General features: G+C 36.2%; 1 protein-coding gene across 1 annotated transcript in view; it reads right to left on the minus strand.

The window, feature by feature from the left end:
• XRN1 (5'-3' exoribonuclease 1) overlaps positions 1–25114 on the minus strand; it is a 181961-nt gene that overhangs the window by 147073 nt on the left and 9774 nt on the right. The window contains exons 2-15 of the mRNA XM_042782538.1: positions 21460–21692; positions 17076–17173; positions 15793–15902; positions 15596–15706; positions 11244–11326; positions 10228–10315; positions 9975–10143; positions 9128–9195; positions 8459–8596; positions 7392–7394; positions 6346–6406; positions 6030–6135; positions 4308–4397; positions 2014–2170 (exon numbers count right to left, since the gene is read on the minus strand). Of these exons, the coding sequence (XP_042638472.1) occupies positions 2014–2170; positions 4308–4397; positions 6030–6135; positions 6346–6406; positions 7392–7394; positions 8459–8596; positions 9128–9195; positions 9975–10143; positions 10228–10315; positions 11244–11326; positions 15596–15706; positions 15793–15902; positions 17076–17173; positions 21460–21692 (1515 nt within the window). The remainder of the gene's footprint in view (positions 1–2013; positions 2171–4307; positions 4398–6029; positions 6136–6345; positions 6407–7391; positions 7395–8458; positions 8597–9127; positions 9196–9974; positions 10144–10227; positions 10316–11243; positions 11327–15595; positions 15707–15792; positions 15903–17075; positions 17174–21459; positions 21693–25114) is intronic.

Below are 25114 nucleotides of genomic sequence, written 5' to 3' on the forward strand. Positions count from 1 at the left end.
AAAGTATATGTGAACTGCTGTATGAAAAGTGAATTTACTCTGTAAATCTTCACCCAAATCCTAATAAAAAAAAAAAAAAAAGAATCAGTTTAACAGGCTTAGTGAAATTTTGGTGCCCCCCCTTTTGTTCCAGAAATCTCTTCCTCCTGCTATGTGAAATAAACCAACCAGAAAAGAGCCTTTTATTTCCTATGTTGATCAATGAAATGCTTAAAATCCAAATATACCCTTGAGGTAATACTTCCACTGGGAAATATGACTCATTGAAACTATCACTATTGTGCCCATGACCATGTATAGGGTTGCCAGACGATGTTTCTGCAATTGTATTTGTATGTGCTCTAAGAATGGCCAGGTATATAGTAGAGCTAACAAGGTGCATGGATGTAGTCACTTCTTATCCACAGCCAGCTACCCAGAGGGACCGAGTAGTTGGACCTGTGGGCTCAGGACCATGGTTGCAGGGACATGAAGCTCAATTGGCATAACATACGACACAAAAACATTGTTCCACCTCCTACTTTAGTAAGTAGCAAATGGGATCTTAAAAGCTTGCAAGTGGCAATTTAGATTCAACAATGGGTCTCTTCTTGTCCAGAGCAAAGAAGAACGAAGAAAACCATAGACACATGGAAACAATTAGTCCAAGAGACTGGTAAACCATGCAATCCTTAGCCTGTATGACCATAAGATCAGAAAAACTAGATGATGTCTGGCTACCACTACCAACCACTTGGAGGGGGATCTGTGTAGGAGATCCTGGATAGAGTGGGAGAACAATGTGGAACAAAACTCAAAATCTTAAAAAAAAAAAAAAAGAAAAGAAAAAACCAACAAGCAAACAGATTTGCTGGTCAGATATAGCCTGGTGAAACCCCTGAGACTATGGCCCCTAGCTGCCCTTCAGGTCTGGAATTGAACTCACTCCTGTGGCTTCCAGCCAAATATCAGACAGGCATATGGGTTGAACACTTACATCAGATGGATACACTCCTTGAAAAAATGAATCATGGGAGAATAGAAGGGCAGTATACACACAGGGAGACAGCTTGGGGGCCAGGAGTACATAGGAGGGAAGGACATAGGGACAAAGTAACGATGGGGAGGAAGTGGGAAGAGAGCTGTTGTTATATTGTGGGAAACTGCAGTCAATGTCATGAGGCAAAATGTGTAGGAACTGCTATATGGAAATTGAATTTCCTCTGTAAACTATCACCTAAATCAAAATAAAAATTTCTTTAAAAACCTATCACTATTCTACCAGGTATAAGGGTAAAAGAGAACAGGAATAAATCTGTAAAAGTTTGGACAAAGTAAATGGCTTCAGATTTTGCCTGTATGAGTTTATTATCTTTAGCGTAGAGATGTGCTGAAAATGAAGAAGCTAGGCTCTGAATGAAGGAGTTTGTCTGTATTTTAAAAACAAAGGTAATTTTAAGGTTTGCTGTTCTGATAGAACCTAGTGAGACCCCTGAGACCATGGTCCCTAGCTACTCTTCAGGTCTGGATTTGAAGTCACTCCTATGGATTCCAGCCTAACACCAGAAAGGCATATGGGGGAACAATTACATCAGGTAGACACACTACTTGCAGCAATCAATCATGGGAGAACAGAAGGGCAGTGAATGCACAGGGAGATAGCTCAGTGAGCCAGAGTGCGTGGGAGAGAAGGACAGAGGGAAGAGGTAGCTACAGGGAGGAAGTGGGAAGAGAGTTGTTGCACTGTGGGCATTTGCAGTCAATGTCATGAAACAAAATGTGTATGAACTGCTATACTGAAAATGAATTTGCTTTGTAAACTCTCACCCAAATCACAATGAAATAAATAAATAAAATAAATAAGCAAGCTAATTTTAAATCAAAAGATTACTTCTCATGAAACTTGGTAAAGAAATATTAAATATAAAACTGAAAATAAATCTATTAAACTACTTTATATTAAGGTATTACACTTCTATGTGTGGAAGACCTCTTAAATTCCAAAAAAGAGATAAATTGAATCCTAAACCTTACCTGGTAACATGTAGGGAGTAAATTTTTGCTAGCTGATGGAAGTACAGCAAGAAGCTGCTCAAATGGTTTAAAAGGTTTTCCTAATTCAAAATGGATTTTAAGAGTACTGATATTCCGGATATCTGATAGAAAAGGTGCATAATGATAAGGGTAATACCTGTAAAACAAAAGTGAGTTTTAAACAACTATTATCTTTATGAAATAGGACAGTATTAAGTATATACTTTCCTGCATAGTTTATTATAACAAAACAAAGCAATAATTTTAAAGGAAAAAAGAAAAGTACTACCCATAATTCCACATCACTTCAAAATAAGAAACACAGCACTACTGGAAAGTTCAGGTCATGTGATGGCAACAAATATCCTATTTCCTTAATTTTTAAAGCACATTTTCACATTTCTAAAACTGGGATATACTATGTAATACAAGGGAGCTCTGGTAGCATAGTGCCTAAGGCACTTGACTGCTAACCAGAAGACTGGCGGTTCAAACCCACCAGCCGCTCCTCGGAAGAAGGTGCGGCAATCTACTTCCATAGTGATACTGCCTCGGAAACTCCAAGGAGGGGTCGCTATGAGTTGGGTCCGACTCCATGGCACAAAACAACAATAACAACATGTAATACAAGGTATCTTTAATGCTTATTTTAGTTCTTAAAATGTTGTGTCTAAAAAACAAGATGCTTAGAATGAAAAAAATGAGGTGGTAGGAAAAATTTGAACTAGCTCACTGGCGTCTGGGCTTTCAAAGCAAAAGGCTGGGAGCAGGTCAATGTTCTGAGACAGCTCCAATCAGCTCATGAGGACAGGGAGAAAGCACAGTAATCCTGAATCTTTGAGGCTGTCACCAGTCATTTTCAAAACCTTTTATCTTTGAATTAGTAAGAATATTATTATGTTTTGAGAAGGATAAGGAATAAGTTAAATGAATTAGATACCAACAGTTTACTATTTTCATATATTTGACATAGGTTTATTTTTATAAAGCTTCAAATATACATTTTTAAAAATTTCAATGGTATTAATGATTGACTCAGGGTGCCAAAAAATCAAGACGTATTTTTAAATTAAATAATTATCACATAAATTTCAAAAAAATGGAAATGTTTAGAAGGCAGAATGGTGTGTGGTATAATGGAAAATGTACAGACTTTGAAATCAGATAGCTTGGACTTGATTTTGGGTATATGATCTTAAGAAGATTACTTAACCTCTCTGAATCTCAATTTCTTCATCTGTAAAAGGGAAAAAAGAATGCTCACTTAATGTATTTGTAAGGATTATATGAAAAGGTCCTTTTCAAGTGCCTAACGTTAAAATCTGGTCATATAATAGAGATAACGTATACATATTCTTAAACCTGGCAAATCATGGATTTCCTTCATTAGTTTACTCTTCAGGAGGGCCCTGAGAGGCTAGTTACTGCAATGACTTTTTTACAAAAGTCTATGAGTGGGTGAGGAAGGTTGGGCAATCAACTTCCATAGTGATACTACCTTGGAAACCCAAGGTGGGGTCGCTATGAGTCAGGTCTGACTTGATGGCACATAACAACAACAACCATGAGTGGGTGAAATCATAATGTCACATTATTTTGTATTGGTTTACTTTGCTGGATGGGGCTCTAAACAGACTGAAAACAAAACAAAGCACAAGGTATATCATCACCTAAGAGTTTTTACTGTCCCCTGAATTTTTTTTTTGTTGTTTGTTGGTTAGTTTTCTATTTTGGTAGATAGTGTAGAAATGTGGATGTAATTTGTTGCAATGGAAATATGAGAGAAATGGAGGATTATTACTCTTTCCAGTTGAAGCAAATAACTTCTTCCTTCCCAGCCTAACATTCAAATAGCAATTCTACAATAATTATGCCTGATAAATATTTTGTCTTCTTAAAAATTTGTTATCATGGAAATTTTCAAACACACACACACACATACCAGAAAAGAATGTAATGAATGCCCCCACATAGTTATCACTTACAGCCAATAATTAACAAGACTTTGTTACAACTGATTCATCTACATAGAGAATTTTAAATCCTTAGTTTAACAAAGAACTTTTATCATGGGTCATCTGCTAGGGATGGAAGCATCTTTTTTAGATAAAAAGCTTTTTGGGTATTTTCATGTAATAAGAGATTACTTGTATTGATTTAAACTTGGCTGTATACACCTTTTAAAAAACACTATCATAAATAGAAATAAAAGGAAAAGAAATGCCCAAATGAGATCACTGTTGAATGAACCATTACAAAAAGATACAATTTTATTTTTGTTTTTATTCCCTCACCAGCTCCAGGACTGAACTCCATGATAGTAATAATGCAAAATCCACTGTATTGCCTGAACATAACATGCAGCTTGATCAGCCAGAAAGTCACTGAAAAGAGATAAAAAAAAATCCATTATAACATTATTTTTTTAAGACAGGCCAGTCTTTTTAGAGCTTGGTATCTATTGACACTAACCACATTTTGCCTCACACGTTTTATTTAACCAATGAGTATGTTAACTAAAAAATGAAAAATTATAATCAGAAAAATTCCAAAATATTATTTTAAAAAAATTCTGTACCATCAATTAACTATTTGCCTTACAGTTTTCCTAAACCAACTATCAGAATGGTTAAATCTCCTTGCATATTTACTCAGTCAATGTTACTATTTATTCTCTCTGTGCAAAGTCTGAGGATTTAACCAATGAGCCTTCCAAAAAGTGACATCACCACTCCCATAAACAGTGGGGATGGAATAGGCGAGGGAGACGGCAATCTCTGTCAGGGAGGATGTCTGACAAAAGCACAGGAGGAAATCAGGATGATCTTAAAATCTAATTAGAGCAGCTTCATTACCCTTTGGAAAGTGCTTTATTCTCCGAACAATTTTCCTTCTAATAGTTTCTTTGTCAAAGACTGTATACCATTATTCAAAATGTGGGTAAAATAAACGTTCAAATCACTGAAAAGAATGCCCTAGGCTAAAGCCCAAAGTGGCTATAAACCTGTTAGTCCCTATCACTTAACTTCATTCCTTATGTCCATACATCTGGGAGGTATGCTTTTCAAAATAAAATTTATTACTTTTTTCATTGTAAATACTTTCTCGTCAATGGAAATCTTTACAGTGAAGTATTTCAATCACCCTGTAACAATCATTAAAGAGCACTGGTGGTGCAGTGGATAAGGCTGCCAACCAAAAGGTCAGTGGTTTGAACCCACCAGCTGCTCTATGGAAGAAGGATGAGGTAGTCTACTTCTGTAAACATTTAAGCCTTGGAAACCCAATGGGGTTTGCGATGAGTCAGAACAGTCTTGGCAGCGAATTTGGTTTTTCTGATTTATGCACAGCAAAAGCAGCACACTGCTGTTGGGTCGGACCCGACTCATAGCAACCCATCCTTGGGTTTCCGAGGTGGTATCACAACGGAAGTAGATTGCCCAACCTTCCTTCTGAGGAGTGGCTGGTGGGTTTGAACCACCAGCCTTCTGGTTAGCAGTCAAGTGCCTTATGTACTACAGTACCAGAGCTCCCTCTCCTAGAGCTAGTGCCCTGAATTTGGACTCTGGCTTCTAAACTGTGAGAGAGTAAGTTACTATTTGTAAAAGCCAACATATAAAATAAAATAAAACTCAAACATGTGTTCTTCATACTAGGTGCTGCAGTTTTAAAAAAAGTTTGAAAGTCACTGCTTTAGAGGTCAAGTTCTTAAGGAACACCTGCACTAAGTATTACTTGAGGCTGAACCACATGTCTTTTGAGATACGTATAATGTGAGCTTTAGAAGATGAGAAGCAAAAAAACCTAACCATTTTCCGTTTGGCAATTTTTATCACAGGAATATAACACGTTAGAGTTAATATAATCTTCTCCAAAAACCACGGTAGTTGAAAGATCTACAGTAATTATTCATGAAATCACAAGAGCCTTCTTTAGTACTTTACCCATCAAAATCACACTGCTTTCTAAATAACTACAAAATCTAATTTTCTTTAAAAGCATTGGCAAAAACATACTCAGACACTACATCAACTCCCATCTTCGTCATATAATATGTTCTTTTATATTGTCTAAACTCAGTTTCAAATAGGTCATCATCTTCAGTCTCATCTTCCAAATTATCTGAGAAAAAAGCCAGAAAGATAGTGAAAATTATGAATATTTCAGTTTTCTAGGAAATATTTTGAGAGATGCATATTAAAGTAGGTGCTTATAAGCTATCTTAGACATCTATCTCTCCAACATTACTGAATTAGTACTAATAAAGGAAAGATGTAACAAGTATTCTGTCAAAAAAATAACATATACCAAAATATACAGTGCTGTACTCACCCTTACATGTTGCCACTTCAGATTCATTTTTGTCTAAAGCAGCCCAACAGGTGGCATTTTCCTGGCCGTATAAAAAGTTTGAATCAACATAAAATTAATGGCAAGATACATATTTTAATGTGAGATGTTTAATAGGGAGATTTAAAAAATACTAAAAATAACTGAAATGGTCTATAAAAGCTTATTTTTAAAGTAATACTCAAAGTATGGAGTTTGTTTTCAGGTCACTAGTTTTCTAAAGCTATGCATTTTTTTCTTCTTTTTTTAAAAATTGTGATTTAGATAATCCTTCCAGAGCAAACTGGCTTTCCATTCAACAATCCATATAAATTTTGTTTTGTCACATTCGTTGCCTCCCCCACAATGTAATAGCACTCTTCCCACTTCCTCCCTTTGTTTACCATTTCCCTCTGTCCTTCTTTCCTATCTTTTTCTGCCTTCTTAGCATTATCTCTGGATAAAGTCTGCCCTTTTGATCTCATATGGTTGATTGTTCTAATGAAAAATACCTTACTGACATTACTGTTCAGTTTACAGGCCTATTTTTTGGCTGAAAGTTAAGCCATGAAGCTATACATTTTTATGATTTAGAACTTAATGTACAGGCCTCTCCAAGCCATGTAATGATCACATCTCAGTAATAGAAAAGAGAAATACATTTAATTATGTATGTGTTTAAAAAAAAAAAAAACTTCAAGAATATTTCATTACTTAGAGAAAAGCATACAATCAATATTAAATCCTTGTATCATTTAGCAGTTTTAAAATTTTTATATATTAAAATCTAGGCTAATACAATCTATTTATCTACATTTGAACCCAATGTTTACAATCCTTTATCTTTGGATCCTGTGATTCTTATGACTGTTATTCATCCTCTCTTCATTTCTCTTACATACAACCCATTTGCTTTGTTATAGTTCTCCCATCTCATCACAACCCTTCATATCCTGCCCATTTGATTTTCCTCCATTGGGATTGAATCCTTTCTCTCTTGTTCTTTCTGATTGTCTATCTACTGCCAGTGACTCATTAGGTCCTCCTACTCCCTTTAATCCCAGTTCCTTTTCTTCAGCCAACCTAGGGCCTCTGCCAACCTCCTATGCCTGGGTTCTTCCTCAATTCCTCTTATTTCACCAGTGTTTCTAATGTCAACCACATATGGTGGAAGACTAGTGAATCTAAGACTGAGATAAAGTGGGGCTAACCAGGGGTTACTGACACGTATATTCTGTGAGTACAAGTTCCCAAAAAGTTATACAGCCTGTTTTCTTAAAAGAAAAACACATGGAATGTAGACTGATAGCTGCCCAATTTCACTGAAGAAGAGCTAAGCAGTAAGAAGGACTGCACCAGAGAAATCCAGGATAATAAGAATTATTAGTCATGAACCTAAGTAGAACCAGTACAGAAAGAAAAGTGTAGGAAATGCATCAATTTTCCTAGAATCCAATCATTATAGATAGGCTGAGGAAATTGTCATAAGAGATTTATTTTCCAACTTAACACAAATATGATATTCCTTAGCACTTTTTAGAGATGTTTTATAGGACATTAGCATATTCAAACAGATTCTATTATTCATTGAACACCTAACATTTACTAGATACTACTATTCTGACTCCATGGCAGTGGATGCGTTGCGTTAGTATTAATTACACTCACCTACCTTATCCCTGTATTTTATATATAAATCATTTGTGAATAAAAATTACTTGTTAATGTCTCATATAACATTAAATGCTAAAAATTTCTACATTAAAAAACTAGGTCATTGTTTTTAAGTAGTGTTACTGAACAATTGCTTTTAAAAGGTAACTGCTTTTCTATGCTTTTGTATTTAGAAATATTTTCCACATTTACTAATAGAATCAAAGAACATAAAAAACACAATGTTCTTCACAGGTAAAAATAAGAAACTAACTTTTAAGGATCAGGTTTAAATCAGAGGACCTAATAGAGAAAAGGAAACCAAAGCTTTTTAAATGTCCATAGCAAAGATAAATGTGAAATGAGATGATCCCAAAATTCTAAGAAGGAAATGGAAAAACAGAATTATTATTTTTCTCTTTACAGCTAAAAATATGAAAGGACAAGTAAAATAAATAGACACCTTTAATTTTTTCTTTTCCTTGTAGTTCTTGGCTTCTTCTGCTGCAACACCTGCTGCTTCATTGAGGTATTTGTTACCAACTTTGCTTTCAAACCACTTTAGGTCCACAAAAACTTCACTGAAGTGCTCACGATCAAACTGTATAGAAATATTTAAAACTCATTTAAAAATAAATATTTCTGGAAGAAATAAATAAATGTTTTAATAGTGATTACTTCTGGAGCCTAGGAAATAGGGAATTTATTATGTTTTTATATACATGAAAAAACAAAAACCAAAACCAAACCTGTTGCCTTTCAGTTGATTCCGACTCATGGCAACCTGACGTGTTATAGAATAAAACTGTTTCATAGGGTTTTCTTGGCTGTAAGTTTTATGAAGCAGATTGCCAGACCTTTCTTCCAAGGTACTTTTCTATAGTTTGAACTGCCAACCTTTAGGTTAGTGGTCAAGCACAAACCTTTTGTGTCACTCAGGGACCTTCTATGTACATGGGGACCTCATCTATTACTTTCAAAATTAAATTAATTAAAAAAAAGCAAATATATAATTTATACAGAATGAACTGCTGTAACAGAATTATATTTCATTTCCTCTGTTATGATGTAACTGGTCCCTGATCATCTACATCTATCCTGGGATAAGAAAACAAATCTTTCAGTTACTTACATCTGATAGTTTTACAAGGTATTTCTCAAATCGAGGTAAGTTGAGATGCCCACATTCATTGATATAACCTAAAAGGAACAAAATCTAAATTTGTACCAAAATGTACATTATTTTTTCTAAGCAATTCTATAAAATTCCTTTCACAAAATGGTTAATGTTGACATTTTATTAAGCAAGAAAAACACTTAGTAGAGGGCTATGTAACTGGCCTAGTTTCTATGAATGTTGTATTGCCATAATATATAATAAATATGTAAGCACTGAAGCAAAATAAAACACATTCCAGGTTCACATAATAATAATCTTCTCATATATCCAACATTTGGTAACAGGTAATTAAATCAAATATGTTCTAGAATATATCTAGATCATTCAATTTGATATATTAACTTGAGAAGGACTAAAGTGCTGCTACTCTGTTATCTGTTTATTCAGCTAAAAATTTCCTCCTAATGTAGTATGGCTGATTATTAATTTTATTTTAATTGCAAAATCATTACTTCATATTAAATGTTCTTACCTACTCATAAAAGTGGAATTTTATTCTTAACTATGTAAGAAGCTAAGTGGAAACTACCAATAAATTCTGCTTGTTTTTTCTTAAGGAATTAAAAGCAAAGACAAGTTAGGTATCAGTAAGTAAGGCTGCTTAACTCTGGTCATTTCATTGCTTGTGACTCACTGAAAATCTCAACCTCAGAGCTCAGTACCTTAAACCAAAAAAACCTCAAATTTTCTTCTATTTCACTTGTACACACATTAATCAAATAAACTGAATGGCATTTTCAAACTTGGTCAAGTACCAAACTAAAGCAGCCTCAAATAAATACTGCTAAAATTTTCTTACCCCCAAGTTCTGGCAGGATGGCAATATATGTTCCATAAAGAAGAGGCAGTGCATCATGATTGATATGTAAATGAGGTAGATGAGGAATAAAATCATTGCCAACAAGAAATCCCATCAAAATCCAATCATCTATTATCCTTTCAATATCATATTTAAATGGTATCTTGTCCTAGAGTAAAATGCAGTAAAAAAGTTAAATCGTATAGAAATTTCTATGTACAAATCTTTGGTCCACAACTATGTTAATACTCACTTTTAATACTGAAAACTCATAATCAATATATTCTCTCATTAAAGACAAGTGTAGGAGGTGAAATGTGGTTTCTTCTGGTGCACACACCCTGTAAATTAATGAGGTGATAGAGTTCATTATATTTTTAAGGCCAAGTTTAAAACTGTAGCAAAGCTTAAAGTCAAAATTATCATTAGAAGATGGCATACAATTTACATGGTAATTAATAATAAAAATATAATTGTAATTATAATAGAAAAACGTTGTTGTTGTTATTGTTGTTATGTGCTGTGGAGTCGGACCCAACTCGCCAGCCTTCTGGTTAGCAGTCAAGTGCCTTAGACACTATACTATCAGAGCTCCCAATAAAAACATAGTGAACTGAAATAACTGGTTTACTTATGCTTCTGTGGAAGAAGACTCTCAGAATTAAGAAATCTTAAATATTATCTATGAGCTGTAACTGCCTCGGAAACCCAAGGAGGGGTCGCTATGAGTCAGGGCTGACTCGACGGCACATAACAACAACAACAACATCAGCAGAAAGCAGACCAAGGAGTGAGTACACACCTTAATATCTACTGGAGTATGGACTAGGGCTACAATGGTAAAGTGTTATCACTTCTTCCACTTAGCTTTCTCAAGACTGGCAAAAGTTTAGTTCTGGCTCTTGGTCTACACTCCAAATTAAACCATAAATAATATAAGCTGAGTGAACTATATCTATGTCAGAATGTAGTCATGACTCAGGGAAACCAGAAATACAAATCAAGTTCTGAAATGATTTAATTAAAAAAAAAAAACCCTGAAGGTTAGAGTTTGTTAACTTCTAATTTGCATTTTTTCAAATAAAATTAATTAAATAAATTAAACTATACCGCATTCTGATTACTGAAAATAATTACAGGGTAAATACATGCTTTGTTGGAGAAGGGGCAAAGCAAATGAGATCTAAGTAGTAAGGTAAAATCAACCTCTTTTAAGATAACAGCTTAATTTTTGTTCTTTCTCCCAACATATATACAACTATGATTTACCTTTGTGTTTTTTTGCCACCAAACCGAACCTCTTCTCTTAAAAGAGAGAAATGAGCCTCATGACTTGTTAATCCAAGCATAATCTGTTGAAAAATGATTAAGAAATGTTTCTATTCTACCACTTTTTACAGTAGTGGGTTCACAAAGCAATCAAATGAAACATTTCTATACAGAGCATAACATGCTCATTTAAAGTCACATGAAATATACAAACATCAAAATATGATACATTTTGTACATTATGAATGGGGTAAAGTAAGCATACTTTAATAAGGAAAGAAAGGTCACCTTAGACTAACACGCCCTTCTCCAACCCTCCAAATTCCCAAAACTTTGTTGGTTTTCACACATTTCTACTTGTCATGGGTGAATGGGTTAGAAATGAGAGGCAGTTACTTTTCCATGACAGAAGAATGTAGGACTTTTTCTAGAGGTCACACTTCTAGTATATACAAACTCAGAAAAACCTGGAAAAGGCCATGTTAAATTAGTTTTCTCACATATCATTCTAAGATTCAAAATATGTCAAAAATAGTCTAGTAAGATATATCAATCAATTGCAATGTGTATTGTTTATTTCAATCCTAAATCAAACAATGAAACATTCATGACACAATCAGAGAAATGAGAATACTAACTGGTTATTTTTATTTTAAGGAATTATTGTTAATTTTGTTTTATGTGAGATAATGGCACTGTTAAAAAAAAGAAAAAAAGAAAAACTCTTCTCCTTCAGACAAACATTGTAAAATACCTATAGATTATGTAGATTAAATGATACAATGTCTGGGATTTTCTTTAATAATCTTGGGGTAGGGGACAGGAAGGGAAGGATGGTTAGGGATAGGAGTTGAAACTAATTTGAGGTAGATGCAAGGCAAATGAGTTCATTATACTATTTTCCCTATTTTTGTTTAAGCTTGAAAATTTCTGTAATAAAAAGCTGAAACAAAAACAATTAAAAAAAAAAGTCTAGGACAGTTATATGGGTCAGAATCTTCTTATCATATGGTATTAAAAGGAATGTATGAAGCATGAGGTTAAGAAAGGCCTCCTTCCCTGACCTCAAAGAGCTCTGGTGGTACAGTGGTTAAGGCATTTGCCTGCTAACCAAAATGCCGGTGGTTCAAACCCACCAGCTGCTCTGCAAAGCAGTTTGCTTCTGTAAAGATTTACAGCCTTGGAAAACCAGTAGGGGGTGTCATGTGTTGGAACTGTCAGAACTCAGTGGCAGTGAGTTTGGTGTTTTGGTTCTCTGACCTCAGAAGAGCTGGCATAGCACTAGGGTCAAGCCAAGTCTTCCGATGCTATAAAGATCTACTGATCATAAACAAAGGGAAAACAGCTTGTCTTACTTATTTAGTGATGCTGTAACAGAAACACCACAAAGGGTGGTTTTAACAAACCAAAATTTATTTTCTCACAGTTTTTATAAAAAAAAAAAAAAAAAAAACAACCATTGCCATCAAGTCGATTCTGACTCATAGCAACCTTTTGGGTTTCTAAAACTGTAAATTTTTACTGAGGGAGATTGCATCTTCTTCCTCCTGTGGTGCAGCTGGTAGGTTTGAACTGACGATCTTCCAGTTAGCAGTTAGATACCTTACCCACTATGCCACCACAGCTCCTTTTTTTTCAGTTTAGGAGGCGATAAATCGAATTCAGGCTGTTGGCTTTAAGGGAAGGCTTTCTCTCTCGGCTGATTATGGAGGAAAGACCTTGTTTCTTCCAACTGCTCCTAGGAGATCTTCATCAGCCTTGGCATCTCTCTAGCCAGCATGTCTGCTGTGCTCCACCCTGATGCTTGTTTAATCTCTTCATATCTCAAAAGGGATTGACTCAAAATACACCCTATACTAATCTGCATCATTAACATAACAAACACAACCCATTTCCAAATGGGATTACAGGCAGTTCCCAAGTTAACAAGATCTGTTCCTAAGTGTGTCTTCCACTCCAATTTGTAGGTAAATTGGAACAGGTACAAAAGGTTCTTATTTAGCCTTACTTTAGTGCCAAGAAAAGGCTGGAAGGCTTTTCAGTGATTTAAAAGCTGCACATCCAACAAGGGAAGGTGATTGTGATGAAGGATTTGTTTCGAGTAGCAGTTAGGTCGATCATTTCAAACTTTTTTATATAATAAATAGGCAAATATGACTTGTCCATAAATCAGATGTTTGTAACCTAGGAACTTACTGTGTAACTACAGGCATAGACGTTAATATTTACAAAACATATTTTTCAGGGACACAATTCAATCCATAACATTCTACCCTTTGGCACCCCAAAATTCATGTCCTTGCTACATGCAAAACACATTCACCCCATCACATTATCCCAAAAGTCTCAAATTTACTCCAAGTACAACTGCTCATCTTCTGAACCACCTGAATCAAACATGGATGATACTTTAGGCATATTCCATCTAGGAGCAAAAGTCCTCTTCATCTGTATGTGCTAAATCTAGAATACAAGTTATCTGTTTCCAAAGTACAATGTTGGCCAGGAACAAGGCATACCATTCCATTGCAAATAGGAGGAACAGGAGGGCAAGAAGGTATAACAGGCACCAAGCAAATCCAACACCAAGCAGAACAATTTACATTAGCTCTCAAGGCTTGAAAATAATCTTCTGTTCTCTTAGATTGCCTGGGGAATGGTCCCCCCCTTCAGACTCTGGGTATCGGCCATGCCATCTGGATTCTGGGTGGAGGTCTCTAGGCCCTGGGTTTCAGCTCTGTCTTTCAGACCGACTAGGACAGCAACTCTGCTCCTTTGGCTTTGGGCAGTCCCATTCTTCTAGTTCACCTGAGTGGCAACCTCCTCAACTCCTCACAGGCTGTTATTCTGCTCCTTGGGCAGACAATCCCCCTGGCACACCTTATGGGCAACCACATACTCCAGAACTGAATTGGCAAAGAGCCAACTCTTTGAAACCTAGGAGGTTATGGTCTTACCTTTTGAGAGCCAGGAAACTGTAGCCCCACCCTTTGAAAAAGAGACGGCCTTGCTTCCTGTGTTCCTTCTAATAGTTCTGCTTATCTCCAAGCTGATCTAGGGATGGCCCTTTCCTTTTCTTGGAGGACAAAAGCTCCTTTGGCCTATTTCCTGCTTGTAGAATACCAAGAGGTACACAAAGTTCCTTCTTTTCATTCTTTTTCTGTTCCTTTCAGTCTACACTGCTGGGTTTTCTGCTGTGGTGGTTGGTTAGATCCATCAGTCACAGGTTAAATCTCTTCAACAAAAGATGTGTAGCCACATCCTTGGTGAACATTCTAGGTCACGTGGCCTTAGTTTGCACAACAGATTCTCTGGATCTTTAAGTTCTGTTTTCATTTTTTCACAGTTCATTTTTAAGTCCATCTCTTTTCTCTCACATTTTACTACAAGCAGCAAGGAGAAATCATGTGGCCCCTTTAAGATCTTGTTTAGAAATCTCTTCAGCCAGATATACAAGTCCATCACTTACAAGTTTTACCTTCAACTAAATAAGTTTTTTACCATTACATTAAAAGCAATGCCCTTCCTCCACTGTCCAATCACATGTTCATCATTTCCTTTAAAAACCTCACAAAAGCACATTTAACATTCACATTTCTAGCAACATTCTGTTGCGGTGCCATATGCATTCTCTAAGACAACAGAAACTTTCTCTATAACTCTCTTCACTTCCTTCTGAGCCCTCACCAGCATAGTCTTTGACATCCATAATTCTACCAACCATCTCTCGAAGACAATCTAGACTTTGCTTTTATATTTTAGGTATCTGTTAGAGAAGCAAACTCACTTCTTGGTACCAAGCTGTCTAATTACCCAGGCCTGCTATAACAGAAACACCACAGGCCGGTGGCTTTAACAAACAGAAATTTATTTTCTCACAGTTTAGGAGGCTACAAGTCCAAACTGAGGGTGCTGACTCTGCTGGTTATGGAGGAAAGAGCTGTCTCTTCAAGCTTCTACTCCTGGGCAATCTTCAGGGGGCTTGGCATCTGTCTTCCCCCATCTCTGCTCTGTTCTCTTGCTTAATCTCTTTATATCTCAAAAGAGATTGACTCAAAATACAACCTACACTACTCATGCCTCATTAATATACAAACACAACCCATTCCCAAATAGGATTATAATCACAGGCATAGAGAGGTTAGGATTTACAACATATATTTTGGGGGGGCACAATTCAATCAAGCTCATTTTCCAATTGTTTTAGAACTTTGGTAGTGGTAGAAATAGTAGTCACTATTATGTCTCCAGTATCTGTTGTCACAGTCAGTAAGCTTTCCGTATAAGACAGAATCTCTTACATATTTACTACAACAACATAAAATTAAAATAACAACAAACATTATACCTACCAAGTCAGCATCTAAACCATAAAGACAGTGTCTGGTATTTGGATCATGATCTGGCTTTGCTTTCTCGGATCTGATAAATTCCATGATTTTATGCTCTCCTTCTCCGGGAGTCTGAATGTTTAAAAAAATGCGGTAATATGCTATACTTCAGAACATTAAATTTGGACAAACTCGTTAAAAATAAATAAATAAATAACCTCATGGCCTGAGAAGTAGATGGTAACTCCTTGCCATGATTTGTCTGTGGAAATCTTCATATTTACAAAATACTTCAGATGTTCATGTAATCTGGCCATGAATTCAGTCCCTATAAATAAAAAGTTTTAAACACCTGTGAGAGACATTAAAACAGTGAGTTCCTAGTGACAACACAAAATTCGATGCAGGTATCCAGAGCAACAGCTAAGAATAAGGTCTCTGAAGAAGGTCAAAAGCTCTCTTGCCTATCCTGCAAATCAAGTAATGCTGTACTTTTCGCCTAGCAAATATCACAACTGTTTCTAATTTCACTGGTTATCCCAAAATGAAGTCAATGACATAGGGAAAGGTAAGGAATGTTACTACTATCTCAGGGCTGGGCTTCAAGTATTTTCACACAAGGGCAGAGTTTCAACTCTCTAGTAAACCTCAACCTTCTATTTCCTGTCTGATAGATGCTGAATTTTTCTTTAAGACATGCAGTTTCAATCAGATTGTCCATAGTAATAATAGGAGTCATTGCTATTATTATTATTAAAATTATTATCAATATGGAAAATTATTATTATTTATCTGGAAATGAGTCTAGAATGATTATACTTTAGAAAAAGCTCAGATGGTCAACAGTCAAAGGTAATATAGTCTTAAATTACAATCATGATAAACTGGTTAATAAACTGAGCAATGTGTGACTACGGCAGTGAATGAAGGAGAAAATGTTGTAGATAGTAAAGAATTCATGAGAAAGTAAGATCTTAAGATTTTTAAGGAAAGCTAGACAAAGTTCTTTGGAAATATGTAGTATGCTGTTATGTAGAAAATTAAACCTCTAATATTGACAAACTCATCTGTCCTTAACATCACAGAAATCCTGTCAGAGAGGAATGAGTGCTCGGGACCAGGAGAACAGGTTTCTCACACGGAACACCAGCTAAATGAACTTGGGTAAACCATAGCCTAGCTAAGTCTGTTGTTTCAAACCAACAGAAAGTATAAGCAGAATGGAATCATCTTATAAATTCCCTAGGTCTGGAATTCCATATATCTGGGAGTCCTGTGCATATCTGCTGTTATTAACATTTATAAATCCTTACAGTGGGCCTGTATAGAAGCATTTATGACCAAGCTGACAAAACCATCTCAGGAGGAGACACAACTAGGAAAACACAGCAAATAAAACCCTAAGGCCAAAATAAACAGAGCCTAGAAAAGAAAAATACATTCAAAAATTAAATATCAATTTACATTTTGAAGCTCTCAGAATTCTTCTCACTGAATTTACCTGGTGTAATACAGTTGGAATCAAATCTGGCCTCTGTAGGAAGAGTTTCTCCCTTTTCTATTGCCTTTTTGATTTTATCTTCTGCTTCCTTTGCTGACCTTAAATGTTAACGAAAAATTGTCTTAAACTTTCTGAAGTAATAACCTTTATGTAAAGACAATTATCATTTAGTTGCTTTTAAAATTAAAATGCAAATTCATCAATTCATTTGAAATCCTCAAATTCAAAACATATACAAATTTTTAAATGATTATAATTGATGAATATAAACCCCAAAATTGATTCTTTTATTTAAAGAATTGAGTTTTATAGATAAGGACTATAGAAATGGAACTTATAAATAGCATAAAACCCAATTAAAACATTGTTATCGGTTGGCATTGAGTTGACTCTGATGCATGGTGATCTTATGAATAACTTAAAACACTTATTACAAAGTAATTCTTATCACAGGTATATAGCAAATTGATTCTAGAAATATAAGCTCAAGAGTATAGCCTTAAGAATTCATTATATATATATTTAATGATACTATCAAAATAGAAGGACATTATTAAATTGATCTCTAAGAACGTTATATAAACTAGTTGTCATCGTTGTCAAGCCCAGCCATAGTGACCCCATGTGTGTCAGGGTAGAACTGTTCTCCATAGGGTTTTCAATGGCTGATGTTTTTGGAAGCAGATTCCCAGGCCTTTCTCCCACACCGTCTCTGGATTGAAAGTTGGATTGAATTACCAACTTTCTGGTTAGCATCCAAGCTGTTAACTGTTTGCACCACCCAGGTACGCCTATATAAAATACAATCATAAAATTATAATGTTTATCTTTGAGTTTCTTCTTAAGACCATTTGAAATGAAAGCCTAATAATATTAATGATGGCAGATGCCAAAATCATGTGATTTTGGGGGCAATAGGATTTACTAGAAAGAGCATGAGTTTTAGAATCAGACAGACCTAGGTTTGAACACAGGTGTTTCAAACTGTCTGGTTTCTCTCATAATTCACTTATAGCACACCAGTATACCATATGGCATACAAGTAAGGGAATACTGCTTTCAGCAAATTTCTACAGTCTTGCTACTAACTCTATCTACTGTACCCTGTGGAATTCTACTTTTGATTAAAAAACTCTTGTTCACATTTAACTGCTGTTGGTAAAATGTGGTCCTCTCTTACCAATCTATCCAAAATAACAAAAATTCTGAAGATATAATCCCCCCAGTTGAAGTCAATCTTTCCTCTCTTCTTTGAACAAATCAAGGTGAAAGATATTGGTGGATTAGACTGAGATGTTGTTGTTATGTGCCGTCGAGTCGGACCCCACTCATAGCGACCCCTCCTTGGGTTTCTGAGGCAGTGTCACTATGGAAGTAGATTGCCCCATCTTCCTTCCAAGAACTGGCTGGTGGGTTTGAACCACCAGCCTTCTGGTTAGCAGTCAAGTGCCTTAGGCACTACACTACCAGAGCTCCCTAGACTGAGATAGTAGCAGTGAGACAGTAGCAGTAAAAAGGGAAAAGAACAGAACTCCAGTGTGGGGAATGAGGAAGAGGAGTCTATGAGTTGGGCAGCTAGCATGGACTTGTCATTCACTGAAATGGGAAATATAGGAGGAAAGGTGGTTATAAGGGGAAGGCAAGTTCAGTTCTGAACATGCTAACCCTGATATGTCTATGGGGTGTCCAAAAGGAGACATTCAGCAGGCCTCTGAACAGAGACTTTCACCAGAAAGATAAACTTGAGAGTCATTCAAAGATATGGTAATTAAAGCCACTGGAGTAGGAAGAGATCACTTAGGCCCGGGAAAGAACCTTAAGAACACCAATATTTAAGAAAAAAGCAGAAAGGAAAGATGATAAACAGGTCAAGGGGTCACAGCACAGTAATAAAGGGAGTGTGGTTTTATGAAGACTAAGGAAAGGGAGAGGTTCAAGAAAGAAAAGGTAAACATTGCTAAATGCTGCAGACAAATGAAGTAAAATAAAGACAGGACTGTCTTTGGATTTAGACATAGAAGGCTATTTGTAATCTTGTAAGGAACTTTAAATGGTGTGGCGGGTGACGAAAGCCAGATGCCAGTAGATTTAGAAAGGAATAAGGGATGAGGAATTAAAGATTATAAAGGTAGAAAACAGTTGCTGTACAGAATGATAAAAAGCTAATTGGGGAATTTCAATGGACATGTAGCACATCAGCACAGTATTTATTTAGTAAATACTTGTGATGGTTACAGTGGATTGGCTTGCAACAGCCAATTTCTTCTGGTTTCCTTTCTGATACTGGAGAGCTTAAAAAGCTAAAAACAAAATTCTCAGGAAGCTAAGATTTTTGGATACAACTTAAATTTTGTCTGTTAGATGAATCCATTGAAGTTTTGAAAGGTGGAAGTGTGGTAAAGCCTGCATGAAAACAGAAGCACTAGGGTTATGGGGTAGGAGCTCTGGTAGCACAGTGGCTAAGACACTTGCCTGCTAACCAGAAGGCTGGTGGTTCAAACCCACCAGCCACTCCTCGGAAGGAAGATGGGGCAATCTACTTCCATAGTGATACTGCCTCGGAAACCCAAGGAGGGGTTGCTATGAGTCGGGTCCGACTTGATGGCACATAACAACAACAACAACAGGGTTGTGGGGTGTGTGTGTGTACACATGCACACATTTGTTTCAGCAATGGTAGAGGAGATCTTAGTAGGTTTATAGGTGCTAGGAGGCAGGGGTAGGATATTTGTTTTTTCTAGTGCAGATTGGGCAGATGCATTGGAACTCTAGGTAACAGATTCAGTAGTGGTTTCTTAATTGATGAATTGTAGCTAAAGTGGTATATTTTTGAAGCCAACAGTTCAGGTGGTAGCTTAATCCTCAGATCACAGCTAATGGAGTAAGTTCCTGGAGCTGTCCTAGGGGGAGCCTGTGAAATACTCACCTTCCTGAATGTGATAGTAATACTATCACCTGGGGGCCAGTTTTGCGATGGTGTCTAGAAGTCATGCCTGAAGACCAACCTACATCTTGCTCATTTGTATCTTATAATAAATTTTCTAAGTACCTAATTCCTTGTGTTGCATCCCCTCCTGCTTAAAATAGCTGGAGTGATTTCTGCTTCCTGCAACTGAACTTGGACTGATGCAGTGGGTTTACATAAGCCTTCTTCAACAATAAATTTTCTAGCCCACTCTGGTGGCGTAGTGCCTTAAGCATCTGACTGCTAACCATGAAGGCTGGTGGTTCAAACCCACCAGCCACTCCTCGAAGGCAGACTGGGCGATCTACTTCCCTAGAGATATCGCCTTGGAAACCCAAGGAGGGGTAGCTGTGTTGGAACTGAGTCGACGGCAGTGAGGTTTTGAGGTTACTGGCTCCCAGAACCCAGTTTAACAAATACCAGGGAGGTCTGGTAAACATAATTTTGAGGGACCAACTCCTAGAAATTTAAATTAAGTAACTCTTTGGTGGTACTTGAGAATCTAAATTTTTAAATGATGGTCCTTGTCTTAAAGGATTTTAGTCTTTCTAGTCTTTGCAGTATTTATTTATTTATTTATTGGACAGTATTTTTTTACCACCCTCTTTCCATTCACACTGCTACCCTTCAAGGCATTCTCTACCTTCCTTGATGATTGCCACAGTCGACTCACAGGTAACCATTCCACTTCTTAACCAGCCATTATACATACAGGATTCATTATGATCCTCTGGATTCAGGGATCCTTGTCTTCAATTCTAACAACCTTCTTAACTCTACCTCTGCTATCCATGAACAGGAACACAGCCTGATCTCACTGTGAGAAACATTCTATGAGTTTCAATCCTCCCCATATCTCCAGCCTCTTTTCACACTGTTACTTCTCCTACTACCTAACTCACAGTGGTGCTGATAATACCTTGAGTGCCCTAACTCAATTCTTTTCTCAAGGTCCATCTTCTGATTTCACTTGCTTTTCTGCCCAATCAAAGTCAGCATCTAGTGCAAGGTATGGGCATTAAACACAGTTTTGTTGAATTGAATGTCAATGATGTTCTTGTTACAACAGTTCAATCTCAGTTCACTGGGCAGTGCCTAGCCCAGAGCAGAGCACTAGAGAGGCTTTGCTCTACTACTACCATCTCTAAATTACCAATGAGAAATTTCAAATATTTGTGACAAAGAACAACTAATTGAGTGACTTTATACAACCCAATATATGCTTCGAGAAATGACACTTCATATGTATTATTAGACTCATTTACTTGACTGGTAAAATGGGATATTTTAAGTGTGAGATATTCCCATTTCTGTGAAAATGAACATGGCCAGAAGATACCTTGTAGTAAGTCAATTATCTTAAAAATAATATATTTTATTAACTAAGCAGTATTCTAAAATAAACTATAAATGTTTTACCTAAAACGCCTCCCTCGCTGCTGGTTCATTTTTGCTCGAGGAGCCACACCATCAACAGCCATAAAGAACACTTTTCTAGGTTTAATAATGCGAAACAAAACTTCCAAGTAGTGAAAAATATCAGTAAAGATTTTATCATCTGAAATTCTGAAGTGAACATCATCATCATTAGGATGGGAGCACTGATGTATAATTCCATTCATATCCAGGTACAAGTTGTCAAATTCAGGAATCTAAAAACAAAAAAAAAAATACTCAAGACCATTTACTGTGATGAACCAGGGATTGCATATCTTAGCAGCATGGAAAAGTCACTATTCAATGATAAAAAGCATGATTTAGGGCATTATGATTATATCAAAACTGAGGAACAATCACAGTTGAGTAAAGAAAGTAGAAAAAAAATAAACAGGAAGAACTGATAATATCGAGACTGATTATGTAATGTGACCACTGTTTTGACAGACTTTACTGGTGACTCTACTGGAAATTATCTACTTATTTAAAATACAGCAACTTGGGAAAACACTAAATATGTGGCTCATTTGATACTTAAATCAGTTTCCTTCCATTCTACTATTTGACGAAAGCTCAATTTCTTCTATAAATGGGGAAGAGAATACTGATTTATATTGTACATGGTCATTGAAAGGTTTTATAAATGATTTAAAGCCTTACTGCATATTGATTTCACTGAAATAGAGTTACTGCTTTAGTTATATTAATTAAAAAAGCTTAAGAGTATGCCAAGTAATTTAGAAAACATTGGAAACTATTTTGTTCATTTTCTAAATGTAGACTGGGAGCTCTGGTGGCGTAGGGCCTAAGGCATTTAACTGCTAACCAGAAAGGTGGTGGTTCAAAGCCACCAGCCACTCCTCAGAAGGAAGACTGGGCAATCTTCTTCTGAAGAGACACAGCCTCAGAAACCCAAGGAGGGGTCGCTATCAGTCGGACTGGACTCAAAGGCAGTGAGTTTGGTTTTTAGTTTTAAATGAAGACTAAGCGGCTCAGTGCCTAAGGCATTTGACTGCTAACTGGAAGGCTGGTGGTTCAAACCCACCAGCCACTACTCTGAAGGAAGATGGGCCAAACTACTTCCATAGACACTGCTTTGGAAACCCAAGAAGGGGTTCACTACGAGTTGGATGTGACTCAAAGGCAGTGAGTTTGGTTTTTGTTTTTTTCAAGAAAGTTCTAAACCTTGACTAAAAGTTGTTTTGTTGTTGTTATGAGGTGCCATCACGTCTACTTTGACTCAGGGTGACCCCATGTGACAGAGTAGAACAGCCAAAGGGTTTTCTAGGGTGTAATCTTTAAGGGAGCAGATCACCAGGTATATATCTCTGTGGAGCCACTGAGTAGGTTTGAATGGTGGTCAATGAATGTTTTGGGTGGCTGAGGGCTTAACCGCTACACCAAAGACCTTAGTGGGTCAAGGTGCTTTGCTTACAGGCTTTTATTTTTCACCTATTTAAATGTTTGTGAGCAAATAAGAAAAATACTACTAAGACAAATAACGTGTTCTTTATTCATGAAGAACTGAAATGGACACAAGTAAATGGCCATTATATATGTGTAATTGTAAATGGCCATAATATATGTATAATTAAAGAATTTAAAAATTGTCTTGCATACCTATTAAAGAAAATTGAATTTTTCAAACATAAAAACATAATGTGCTTTTTTCATATAAATTTGAATGTTTTTTGACACAATTCAAGTTGAATAATTTATACATGTAGCAGTACATGTATATTCCTATTAACTGAGAAAATGGCATGTCTTTGAGTTTGGGGGCAAAAATTTTTGGCCTTTGAATTAATGAACACCATAAAAATATATTTATATGTTACTGTGCCAAGTACAAGAAGCTCTGGTGTTGTAGTGGTTAAGGTATTTGGATGCTAACCAAAAGTTTTGTGGTTTGAACCCATCAGCTGTTCCTTGGGAGAAAGATGAGGCAATCTGCTTCTGTAAAGATTAATAGCCTTCGAAATCCGATGGGGGTCACTATGAGTCAGAATCGAACTGATGGCAATGAGTTTAGTTTTGCTTTTTTGGTACCAAGTAGAATGCTCTGTTTGGCACAGTGTTTAAGGCATATGGTTACTAACCAAAAGACTGGCAGTTGGAATCTACCAGCAACTCTGTGGGAAAAAGATGGGGCCATCTGTTTCCATAAAGACTATAGCCTTAGAAATGCTATGGGACAGTTCTACTCTATTCTATAAGGTCACTATTAGTCAGAATTGACTCAATGGCAGTGGGTTGGGTTTGGTACTAAGAACCAAGTGAAAATTTTAAAATTTCTTACTAGGCAACAAGTTCAACTACAATAACATTTGTGATCATGTGATTTTTAAAATGCATTTAAGGCTTATTGTTTCTTTAAAAAATCTGAAAATTTCACTCAAAACCCCAATGTGCATTTTTTGAGGGGGAGGTACTTAACATAACGATTCCAAAGTTTCCCTAAGAGAATAAAAATACAATAAAAGCCAGGTAATTAATTAAAAGAAAAAGAGTAATGAAAGACAAATTTCCCAAAATGATATTAAAAGATACAGACCAATGTGATTGAACCAAACGGTTTGGAAATAGTCCAACTATACAGAAGATTGAGCACATCAGCGAGGCATTTCACATCAGGGAGAGAAAGGGGTTACTGTTGTTGTTGTTATGTGCCATTGAGTTGGACCCGACTCATAGCGACCCCTCCTTGGGTTTCCAAGGCAGTATAACTACGGAAGTAGATTGCCCCATAATACCTAATGAGCCATTTGGAAACAAAACAAAACTGTATCTCATTTTACACAAAATTAATTCCAGAGGATTAAAAATCTAAATGTAAGAAATGTAACAACTTCAACAAAAAGAAACTGTATACAAATATTTTTATAATCTTAAGGTGGGAAAAGCCAGAAATCAAAAGCCAAACAAATGTGGGTTGGCTATCTATAAATATATATTCTTAAGCAATAGGGTTAAAAGAGACATAAATAAGTTTAATTGAAAAATAACAAAATTTGGAGAAATGCTTGCAAATTAGAGCAGTTAATACCCTATTAGGAGCTCTGGTAGCGTAGTACCTAAGGCACTTGACTGCTAACCAGAAGGATGGCAGTTCAAACCCACCAGCCACTCCTTACAAGGAAGGTTAGGCAATCTACTTCTGCAGTGATAATGGTTTGGAAACCCAAGGAGGGGTCGCAATGAGTCGGGTCCAACATGATGGCACATAACATCAACAATACCCTATTACACAAAACATTCTCAAATATAAACAATAAGCAAATTTAAAAATGTAGGTAGAAAATGCAAAGCAATTTGAAAAAGAAACACTTTTAAAAGTCTCCCTGATCATTTTAAATCTGAAGCTCACCCTCTAGCAGTCCTCAAGGAAGTGCTCAAAGGAATAATATTTCCTGCATTACTGTGTGTTGATAACAGTTTGTATCCTTTATATTTGAAAGTCAGTTTTGGTAAATATAAAATCTTTATTTCACAGTTTCCTTGAATATCTTAAACGTGTTACTCCATTTTCTTTTAGCTATAGTCAGGAACTATGATGGGAATCTAAGTTTCTTTTCCTTATAAGTCACATGCTCCTTTCTTCTATATGACCGACACTTAGTTCCTTTTTTTTTTTTTT

Source organism: Orycteropus afer, unplaced genomic scaffold (assembly GCF_000298275.1).
Source record: "Orycteropus afer afer isolate SDZICR_OR568_19922 unplaced genomic scaffold, OryAfe1.0 scaffold00363, whole genome shotgun sequence".
NCBI classification, from domain to species: Eukaryota; Metazoa; Chordata; class Mammalia; order Tubulidentata; family Orycteropodidae; genus Orycteropus; species Orycteropus afer.